Source organism: Rousettus aegyptiacus, unplaced genomic scaffold (assembly GCF_014176215.1).
Source record: "Rousettus aegyptiacus isolate mRouAeg1 unplaced genomic scaffold, mRouAeg1.p scaffold_m13_p_12, whole genome shotgun sequence".
Taxonomy (NCBI): Eukaryota; Metazoa; Chordata; class Mammalia; order Chiroptera; family Pteropodidae; genus Rousettus; species Rousettus aegyptiacus.
The window spans coordinates 7801957-7813387 of record NW_023416287.1 but is presented as its reverse complement, the minus strand read 5'-3'; the positions used below and the strand labels follow the sequence as shown (position 1 = coordinate 7813387).

The following is an 11431-nucleotide window of genomic DNA, read 5'->3' as shown; positions in this document are numbered from 1 at the left end:
CACACAATGTGGCAGAGCAGAGGACCCACCCTCCTGGGAGCCCAGGTCAGGGTAGGGTGGGGCTGGAGAAGACTCAGGTGTGGTCTAAGGAGGCGGGTAGGTGCGGTGGGTAGGGTGGTGGGGGCGGGGCACGGCCTACCCTGGCAGAGGCCCCTGTGGAGCGCTTCCCCTGACCCGCCCGCCCACCCCTCCAGGTCCTCCTGTTGGAGGTGGCTTTAAGAGGGGAGTCGCCACAGGCATGGAATCCCCTCCTAAGAGCTGGGGATGGGGGCAAGTTTAGGGGCGAGGCCGCGTCTTGGAGATGGGTCACCACTCCAGGAGACAGAGCTCGGGGGTGAGTTCTCCAGGTTCCCGCCTGGGGAGGAAACCCTCCGTGGGGCGTCAGGGCTGGACGCCGCGGGTCCTTAAGCCAGCGCCTCCTCCAGCAGGGGGCGGGCCGCCGCCGCGTTTCGGGCGGGGGCAGGAGATAGCATTATTCCTTCCCCGGGTTCCCCCCCTTTCAGTACAGCCTCCAGCCCAGAGGGGGCGGTTCGGGGGCGGGGTCGCACCTCCCCTTCTCGCTTCCAATCCGGGGGCCGCCTGGTGGGAGTGGGCAGGGGGCATGAGGCCGCCCCCCCCTCGAGCCCTGCGACCCCCGAGGACGCGCTTCTAGTCTCTGGTCAGGGCGCGGACCTCCCGGGGGTCTCAGGCGGCCACCGTGTGGCTGTGTCCCGGCGGCGGCGGCGGGAGGGGCCGGGGCGGCCGCCAGGCGTGACGCAGCCGTTGCCATGGGCCGCCTTATAAATAACCGGGCTCAGGAGAAACTTTAGCGAGTCAGAGCCGCGCACGGGACCGGGAAGGGGACCCACTTGAGGGTCCAGCCGCCAGCCCCCGCACTAGTAGCAGCCACCCCGGCAGAGCAGCAGCAGAAGCGGCAGCAGCAGCAGCGACACAGCGGCGACAGTTCGCAGCCAGGAGGCCGCGCCACCTGCGGGCCGGCCGGAGCGGGCAGCGCCGAGCCCCTTCCCCGGGCACCCGCGTTCATGCAACGCCTGGTGGCCTGGGACCCAGCATGTCTACCCCTGCCGCCGCCGCCTGCCTTTAAATCCATGGAAGTGGCCAACTTCTACTACGAGGCGGACTGCTTGGCTGCTGCGTACGGCGCCAAGGCGGCCCCTGCGGCGCCCCCCGCGGCCAGACCCGGGCCGCGCCCCCCCGCCGGCGAGCTGGGTAGCATCGGCGACCACGAGCGCGCCATCGACTTCAGCCCGTACTTGGAGCCGCTGGGCGCGCCGCAGGCCCCGGCGCCGACCACGGCCACGGACACCTTCGAGGCGGCTCCGCCTGCGCCCGCCCCCGCGCCCGCCTCCTCCGGGCAGCACCACGACTTCCTCTCCGACCTCTTCTCCGACGACTACGGGGGCAAGAACTGCAAGAAGGCGGCCGACTACGGCTACGTGACCCTGGGGCGCCTGGGGGCCGCCAAGGGCGCACTGCACCCGAGCTGCTTCACGCCCCTACACCCGCCGCCCCCGCCGCCGCCGCCGCAGCCCGCCGAGCTCAAGGCGGAGCCGGGCTTCGAGCCCGCGGACTGCAAGCGGAAGGAGGAGGCCGGAGCGCCGGGCGGCGGTGGCGCAGGCATGGCGGCTGGCTTTCCGTACGCTCTGCGCGCCTATCTCGGCTACCAGGCGGTGCCGAGCGGCAGCAGCGGGAGCCTGTCCACGTCCTCGTCGTCCAGCCCGCCCGGCACGCCGAGCCCCGCCGACGCCAAGGCGCCCCAAGCTGCTTGCTACGCGGGGGCGGCGCCGGCGCCCTCGCAGGTCAAGAGCAAGGCCAAGAAGACCGTGGACAAGCACAGCGACGAGTACAAGATCCGGCGCGAGCGCAACAACATCGCGGTGCGCAAGAGCCGCGACAAAGCTAAGATGCGCAACCTGGAGACGCAGCACAAGGTCCTGGAGCTCACGGCTGAGAACGAGCGACTCCAGAAGAAGGTGGAGCAGCTGTCGCGCGAGCTTAGCACCCTGCGGAACTTGTTCAAGCAGCTGCCCGAGCCCTTGCTCGCTTCCTCCGGCCACTGCTAGCGCGGCCCCCGCGCGCGTCCCCCTGCCGGCTGGCCTCCGCGCTGCTGGGCGCGCGACTCCGGGGAGCGCCCGCGCTCCCGCTCCCGCCCTCGCCCCCGGTGGCGCCGGCAAAACTTTGGCACTGGGGCACTTGGCAGCGCGGGGAGCTCGTCGGTAATTTTAATATTTTATTATATATATATCTATATTTTTGTCCAAACCAACCGCACATGCAGATGGGGCGCCCGCCCATGGTATTTAAAGAAGAAATGTCTATGTGTACAGATGAATGATAAACTCTCTGGCTCTCTCTCTGCCCACTCTCCAGGCGCCGGCGGGCGGGCCGGTTTCGAAGTTGATGCAATCGGTTTAAACATGGCTGAACGCGTGTGTACACGGGACTGACGCAACCCACGTGTAACTGTCAGCCGGGCCCTGAGTAATCGCTTAAAGATGTTCCTACCGGGTTGTTGCTGTTGATGTTGTTTTTGTTGTTGTTTTTTTGGTCTTTTTTTTTTTTGTATTATAAAAAAATAATCTATTTCTATGAGAAAAGAGGCGTCTGTATATTTGGGAATCTTTTCCGTTTCAAGCATTAAGAACACTTTTAATAAACTTTTTTTTTTGAGAATGGTTAAAAAGCCTTTTGGGGGCAGTAGTTGGCTTTTGATTATTTTGGATTTCTATGATTTCATTTTTGCTCTTCTGGTGTGGGGGGGCGCTGTGCATGGGGGGGCTGCTAATATTTTTGGCTTTTTTGGTGGTTGGGTGGGGGTGTTGCAGCTGGTTTTTCTCCTCCTCCCCCAAGGCCTATGCTTAGAGATGGGGGTACCAGACCTGGGATGGAGGGGCAGAAGAGTGCTGGGTCAGGCTTTCAGGGTGACTTAGGGCCCCTAGGTGCTGGGGAGGAGTGGCTGGGAACCTGGCTTGGGGAGAGTTCCAGGGCCTCTGGCAGGTCTTGAGAGCCAGGCTTGGATTCGGAGGGGCCTCGAGGTCTGTGACCCCTACACAGTGTTTTAGGGCCTGTGACTAATGGGGTGGGGTATACAGGTCTTGGTCCTGCTGAGCCCAAGTTGCGGCAGATTCTTTTGGTAAGTGTAGTGGGGCGGGCTGTTTAGAAAAGTTTGTGTGTGTGTATATATTCTAAGAGAGGAGGCTGGGTGTGTGGGCGAGCTTGTGTTTGTGTGTCCCTGGCCAGTTTGGGTGTCCCTGGCCAGGAGGAGTGAAGAAGCTGAGCCAGATGAGGGAAGTCAGGGGGAGGAGAGAGTGCCTGCACTTCCCCTCCCTTCCTGGGGGATGGGAGATCTACCACTTGCCTTCTTTGCCCAGATGTGGACACTGAGGCCCGGCCTCACCTGCTTATTCAAAGTGGCTGAGCCTAGGTTTGAACTTGGGGCCCCTGTTCCTGATTCCCTGGGACAGAAACGGCCCCTGGCAAGGTGTTTGCGTCCCTGCCCCCTGATAACCTCCCGCCCCTCTGCACTGCACCCACATCCCCATTCCAGTCCTGAACGGCATTCCTGAGAGTTGAGGATGTAGACAGAGGGGTTAGTGGATACACGTACGGCGTCCTGCGGTGCCTGGCACGCGGGAGGTGTTATATAAGCCTTTGCTCTTGTTATTATTTTTCGCTGGGAGGCTCCTGGCATTTGGCAGCCCAGTCTGCAGTGCAGTAGGAGTGTGTCGAGCGCTTGCCAGGGGCCAGGCATCTGGTAAACCCTGGACCTACCCCATCTCATTTAAACGCCACAGCCTTTGGAGAGGTGGGTACTATTATCAGCCCTGTTTTTAGAGCAGTTTTTTGGCTGTCAGATTCCTGTGGACAAAAAAACTGGTTTGAGGTCCCTCTGCTCTAGGAATTCATCAGTGGGGAGGGGGCGGGGGTCAATTGAGGGACTTCATAGATTAGTTGGCCAAGGGCCTGGGGTATCCTTGGGAGCAGCTGCTGATTTTGTGTTTTGAGAATGGGGAATGCTTTTTCCCACCCTTTCCCTTTGGGGGCCAGGTTGTGTTTTCTCTGCAGGAGCCTAGGTTGTAGAGTCCCGAGACACTCAGTTCCCACCGTTATAGAGCTGAGGATAAAGGCAACCCACCTCCCTAATGCGAGCATCTCCTGTTTTGTGGAACGAGTGCTGTGCAGAGCGCTGGGCAGAGACAACCTCGCTCTGGCCTTGGGCCTCTCTGTCCTGGGCAGTCAGGTGCCTGGCCAGGACCCTGGAGCCTCCGAGTCAGTCCAGTACCAGCGACAACACATCTGCTCCACTGCCTCTAAGACTTACCTGCTGAAGGGCGAAGGCCAGGAGTGGAGACCTAGAGAAGGAGGTGGCTCAGTCTTTGGTACAGGGGATGGTCATAAATTAGGAATGAATTTCTTTAGTCCCTGGTCTTCCCTTTGTCACTGAGAGGTGTCCGGTGGCTGCAGAGGACACAAAGGAGGTGAGAGGGGAGCAACCTGGCCAAACAGTGACACCCAGGCTCCCTTTCCGGAGCACTGTCTCAGAACCAGCATGGAGTGCACTCTTTACACACTCATGTCCTGCTTTATCTGCATAAGTACTCCATGGAAGGTAATATACCCAGTAAACTGAAGCCCACAGAAGTGGGGTTAGTGCTCACAGTGGTGCAGGGGTGAGTTGGGTATAAGATCCTAGGTCTCTGGGGCAAGGTTGGGGCTGAGAGCCTGGCTTGTAATTTCAGCCCCCCACTGCAAATCCTAAGCCTTGCCTGGAAGACTCCTTGCCTGGCCCCAAGTTCAGGTACTCCAAACGCCATAGTTAAGTGACTTCACGTGGTTTCAGTTTGGAAGCAACAGAAAGTGGATTTGAACCTGAGCCCATCTGATTGCCCCTAAAGAGGTCTGGGAAAAATAGTTAATAGGTCGAGGGCTCTGATGGTGGTCTAAGTGGCCTAGTGTGGGAGCATTGTGGACCGAGCTATGCCCAAAGGACTTGGGGAAATGTCTTAGATTGGGGGACATTCACCCTGTGGATCACTAGGCAAGGAAGGCTCTAGGCTTGCAGAGAGGAGGGACCAGTCCATTCAAAAGCTGGGAGACAGAGAAGAATGGGGTGCAGCATGAGGGGAGCCCAAGAGGCCAGGGATGTGCCTCAAGAATAAGAGTAATAGCGGATGTGATTCAGTCCTACAGTGTGCAAAGCACCACTCCAAGGCCTTGGCACAGGTGGACTAACTGGATCCTTCCGTCTGCCTGAGAAGGCTGGTCATATTAACCACAGACCCATTTAGAGGGATTGACCACTGAGGCTAGCTGGGAACCCCAGCTAGCATTTGCTTGGGCAGGAGAGTTGACAAAACACATTCACATCTCATAATCTTAGGCAATTGCCCAAGGCCTGATGATCTTACTAAGGAGAAATGTGGGTATCAGAAATGAAAGCTAGAGACACCGCTGGGTGCCGGGCCCTGTGCTCAGGGTGTGCTGGCCAGTTTGATCAGCTCACCAGCCTCTTGGAGGCCTTGGCTTTGTGAGTGGCGTTTTCCTACCAAGCAAACAGGCCCAGAGAAGGAAGATGACCTGTCTAAGGTTTCACAGCTAAGAATCGTGGACTTTGGAGAAGGAAAGAGAAGGGGGACTTTCGACGGAGTTTAGAAGACATATAAACACCTGAAGAATGTTTCTTCCTCCCCTGAAGTCCTGTCCAAACCTCCCTGGGACTGTTTCGTCCTTGTCTCTGAGACATTTATTTGTTCAATTATCTTTTTCATTTATTCGACTACCATTTATTGAGCACCTGCTGTGTGCAGGACCTATGCTGGGTGCTACAGACATGTGGTGACCAAGATGGAGGTAACAATTTATAGGGAGAGACAGACACTATAAGTATCCAGTAATTGGAACAAGATAATGACAGGTGGGGACAAGGGCTGTGAGGGAAGGAAAGTGGGGCAGGAAGGGGTGGGGAGGTCCAGGAAGGCCTCTCCTGGGAGATGGCATCTGAGCAGCTGCCTGAGCCAGGTGAGGTGTGAGGGGCGGAAGAGCCTTGGTTCGTCAAGCTCTCACTCCTCCCAGGTGTTACTGTGCTTTATGTGCCTTTCTCCTCACAATAACCCTGCGACATGGGTACCGTTTATCATCCCCTTCTCTAATTGGGGAAACTGAGACATAGAACGGCAAAGTCACTGGCACAACCGCTGGTAACTGATACAAGATTTGAATTAACGCATTGCATTTGAACCTGGGAAGCCTTCACCTCCTGCCTTCCCCCATGGCCCTAAACCTCTCATTTGCTCTGTTCCTGCCCCCTCCTTTAGTCCTTTCTCACCCTGGCTGACCTCCTGGGTGACTCGTGGTGGAGTCCCAGTGGCCCCAGCTGGCCGGCTGCCCCTCACTGGGGGTTTTCAACCTTGCATTGGCTGTCGCCATGTGCAGGGATGTGAGGGAGGCCGGGGTGGGCTGGGGCAATCGGGGGAAGCTTCTGGGGCTCCAGCCTTTTGGAGTTTTGAGCCCCTCCCGGGTATCCTCCTAGGCTAAGAGGTAGAAGTGCCATTTTAAAGAGAGGGGACCTGAGGCTTTGAGAGAGGATGTCACCTGCCTACGAAGCAGAAAAGTTAGAATTCAAACCTAGCTCTGTTTGAGCCCCAGGCTGAGCCACTTTCTTGTCTGCCAGTCACTGCCCTGTGGGGGACAGATGGGCAAACTGTAATTTTAATACCCTTTGAGGGGTAAGATAGGGGTGGAGCTCTGAGCTTTGGTTCTTATTTGCTGGGTGACCTCAAGTGAGATGCTTGGTCGATTTGGGCCTGGGGTTCCTCTTCCTCACCTGTGAAGAAAGAGTATCCAGCTTCTACTCAACATCCTCAGCCGGCATGAAGCAGGCACCTACACGGGCCCAAGATGATCCCTGTGCCCCTGGAGCTGACATTCTGATGGGAAGACAGGCACCAAACAACGAGCAGTTTGGCAAGCTAACTTTAGATCATGATAAAGGCCTTGGGGAGGTGGTAGAGGGCGACTGGGAAGGGTTTTTAGAGAGTATTTCAGGGGGAAGGAGCAGCAGGTGTAGAGGCCCTGCCTGAGACAGGACAGCGCTCAACGTGTTAGGGAAGGAGTGTGGAGTGGGTGTGGATAGGATAGAGGCAGCGAGGGGCGGAGTAGGAGGGAGGACCGAGGTGTTGCAGAGTTCTTCATGCAGAGGCAGTGGAGGCCAGGGAGAGGCCAAGAGAAGTTGTTTTGAGGATGAATAACTAGGTGTCCCTGCCAAGGCCTGGCACCTGGTAAGCCTTTGACACGTTTATTGATGGGACAAAACAGGACGCTTGGCCTCTGGAGGAGGCAAAGTGCAGTGGGTGAAGGGCACGGGGGGGCCCCTGTCTGGGCCCAGCAGATCTTGTGGGTGAGGAGCTTCTGACCCAGGGCCTGGAGCCATAGCTGTTTACCAGGCAGGAATGAGGGGAAGGGCATGCCAGGAGGTGGGTATTAGAGGAGCAAAGGCTGGGAGCCAAGAGAGGGAGAATTCTTTGGGAAGCCTTTACTGCAGGGGAGAGGGCACTGAGGAAGGAGAGAGGCGAGGCGAGAGAGAGGGAGGCAGGGCCAGGCCTCTCGGAGGCCTCTGGGGTAGGAGTGGGAGGGAGCCGGGGGGGGGGGCGGGGTGCAAGTTGGACGCTTTTTTCTTCTTAATTTGATTTCCCAAGTAATGCACGATTGTGGTGGGAGGGTTGGAGAACGCAGAATATCCGTAAAAGGAGGATCGGAAAAGCACCCATGATTCCACTACCCAGAAACAAACCCTGTTAACGCTTGTGCGGCCTTGGGCAAGTCGCTTTACCTCTCTGTGCCCGTTTCCGTGTTTATAAAGCGGAATGATAGTACCTGCCTCATAAGATTGTTGTGAGGATTAAATGAGTGAGTTCATGTAACATGTTTCGAGCAATGCCAGCACACCATGTTAGTCGCCATTACTGTTATTAATAACATCGTTACCATTTTGGTGGGTCAAGAGCTCAGATTCTAGCATTTGGCTGCCTGCCTTCTAGTTCCGAATTTACCATTTTCTGGTCGTGAGATTTGGAACGAGTGACTGCATCGCACCATGCCTCAGTTTCCCCATCTGTAACAAGAAGAGAAGAAAATTCCTCACAGCGTTTTGTAAAGATTTGACAGGTTAACTCACACAGGGTTGTTGAAGAAGAGGGTGCCCTGTATGTGGCGGTTGTTATTTCTTTCCAGAATTTTCATTCGACGTGCATTTTTTCTTCATTGCAGTTAACGTTGCCTATTTGATATTCACACCTATCTTCTCCCTTGACAACGAGACCCCTCTGTTACTGGGGTGAGTGCGCTCGCGAGGCTAGCTACACTTCCCGGCTTCTCTTGCAGCTAGGGATGACCAATGAGAGATAAATAGAAGTAGGTGAGATTTCCAGAAAAGCTCCTCAAAGGGGGCTGGCTCAGCTATGAGAGACATTCCCTTTTGCCTCCCTTCTCTGTAACCCCTGAGCCCCCCAATACTTTTTTCTATTTCTTGCCTGGAACTTAGATACGATGGCCAGAGTTTCAGGGATAATCTTAAACCATGAGGCAAATATTGAAGCATGGATACCACATGGCGAGGGTGGTGAAACCAGCAAGTGAAAGGCTCTCAGGTTCCCGATGGTGGTGGAAAAGCCACACGGGTCCTTGCCTATCTTGCTCTGGACTTGTTCACATGATAGGAAAAGAAATCTCTGCTTATCGAGTGTATTTTTCATACATTTGCCGATATGGAATCAACCCGTATGCGCTGTTTTGTGGCTGCATTTCTTAGCGATGCCCCAGTGCTTCCTTGTCTGAGAATGTTCTACTGACACTGTTGCACATAAATGCTCTTTGCTCAGGAAGAATAATTTGCATCAGATGTGGTGGAAGGATTTCTTTTAATTCATTTCAATTGCAGAAGTCATACATGGAGACGTTCTGCCATGCAAAATTTTCTGCCTGTCCTCAGGTGTCTCCCCTGAGACTGAAATCTCAGTGTGCATCAGGACAGGTGTAAATCGGTCCCTTGGAGTGGACAGAATTTCTTCTGCGAACTCCAGTGAACTCAAATCCTGCTTCCCATTCTCCATATGTGATCCAGCAAGGAGGATCTCAGTTCAGAGAGGGTCAGCCCCTGCTGCAGCTCGCAGAGTGTGATGGCAGCTGCGTTGGGACCAGATACCCCACCACCCCGAATAACCCCTCTGTCCCATGCGGCTGCCACCACCACCTGCTCCACTGAGCCCTTTGCCAGCCTGCCTGAGGCCAGCCCAGCTGGGATCTCTGCGAGGTGAGTCTGTAGGCCAGGGAGCTGGGCAGGCGAGCTTTTATTTTTATAGCTGTCACCAGATCCCTGCCTCACGGGCTCCAGCCCGGAGCCCTGGAGGAGATGGAGGTGGCTAGGGAGGGGCCAAGGCTCCTCAGAGAAACTGGTGGGTAGGGGTCAGGAGGCTGTGGAGGAGAGAGAACTGGGGCAGGGTCGGGCCACCTGGGCTGCCATACTCAAGCCAGGCCGCCGTCCTCTCATGCCAAATGGGGCCACTCATCAAGTTTGCCTTGTTACTCTCCTGGGTAGTGGTAGGGACATGCAGGTAATGGGGACCCTTTCATTCTTTTGGTGCGGAGCGTTTAGCTGATCCTACTTCCCAGTTCTTAGGATGCGATTGCCATCAGTCCTTTTAAGGCTCGCGTTGCCTTTTGTTCTATCTTCCCCTTCATCCCAGCTCCCCACATCCATCCCGCCCACTTCTCACACTCCCCCAACTGCGATGTGGTTGATATCCATCCTTACATATGCATCATTGTGTTATTTTATGCCTTTTCATCTTAGTGAAATATACACACACAGGAAAGTGCACACAGCATAGGTGTGCAGCACAGAGAATTTTGCCTGCATGTGCTAACGCTTGTAACCGGCTTCTAGATCAAGAAGAAGACTGTTCCAGCACTCCACAAGCCCCCCATGCCCCTTCTAGTTACCCTCCCCCCACCATCTCAAGGGTCACTATTATCCTGGTTTCCAACAGCAAACATTAAATTCGCTTGTTACTGCACTTTATATAAATGGAATCACGCAGTGTGCATTCTTTTGTGTCTGGCTTCTTTTATTCAGTGTTGTAACTGTAACATTCATCCAAGTCGTTGGGTATACATATCAGGTTCCTTTTTGTTGCCGACTAGAATTCCATTGCTTGGATATACACATTTCCCCATTTTATTGCTGAGGGACATTTGGGTTGTTTCTAGCTTTTAGTTCTTTAGAATTAGGCTGTGATGAACATTCTAAAATACATATCTGCATATTTCAGTTGGGCATATACCCAGGAGCACCTTGCTGGATCATAGAAAATGCTATGACTACATGTTTCAATTGCCATTCATAGTATTCAACCCTAGATCTTATTCTATTTTTTACTTTTTTTTCTGTTTAAAAAAACCTTTCTGCTTCAGTCAGTTTGGTCCACTCTAAACAGAATATCATAGGCTTGGGTGGCTAATATAAACAACAGAAATCTATCTCTCACCGTTCAGGATTCTGGGAAGCTCAAGATCCACTTGTTGGCAGATTTAGTACCTTGTGAGGACCTGCCTTCTGATTCATAGATGCTGTGACCCCACGTGGTGGAAGGGGCAGAGGAGCTCTCTAGGGTCTCTTTTATAAGGGGGTCGATCCCATTCATGGGGGCTCCACTCTCATGGCCAAATCACCTCCCAAAGGCTCCACCTCTGAATGCTATCACATTGGGTTATTTCAATATATGGATTTTGGTGGACACAAACATTCAGCCTATTGCACTTTTTATTTTGAAATAGATCTCACATTTGTAGAAAAGTTACAAATACAGTACAAAGAACATTTATTTCCCCTTAACTGAGAATAAATTGTGACGTGTCACCTTATTGCCCCCTAATACTCTGCTATATAGTTCCTACAAACAAGGACATTTTCTATAAAACCACAATAACCATCAAAATCAGGAAATTAACACAACACATTACTACCATTTACTCAGACCCAATCCAGTTTAGAATCACATGTCACATTCAGTTGCCATGTCTCTTTAGTCTCCTTTAATCCAGAACAGCTCCTTAGTCTTTCCTTGATGTTCATGACCTTGACACTTTTGAGGATAACAGGCCAGCTACTTTGTAGCATGTCCCTCACTTTGGGTTTGTCTGTTGTTTCCTCGCGGTTAGATTCAGGTTATGAATCTTTGGCGGGTAAATCACAGAAGCAACGCTGTATTCTTCTCTTTGTCCCGTTGTTGATAGAGTTCATTTTTCTTCCCAGTTTTATTGAGACATAATTGACATATAACATTGTTTAAGTTTGTAGTGTACAACTTAGTGATTTGTTGTCTACATATCTTATTAAATGATCACCACAAGAAGTTTAGTTAACATCCGTGACCTC

At 53.9% G+C, this 11431-nt stretch overlaps 1 protein-coding gene across 1 annotated transcript; it reads left to right on the top strand.

Moving 5' to 3' along the window:
* The first annotated feature begins 699 nt into the window (after positions 1-699).
* CEBPB (CCAAT enhancer binding protein beta) lies at positions 700-2686 on the top strand. Its single transcript, XM_016143744.2, has one exon. The coding sequence runs from the start codon at positions 1023-1025 to the stop codon at positions 2061-2063; it is 1041 nt and encodes a 346-aa protein (XP_015999230.1). The 5' UTR covers positions 700-1022; the 3' UTR covers positions 2064-2686.
* Positions 2687-11431: the final 8745 nt, after the last annotated feature.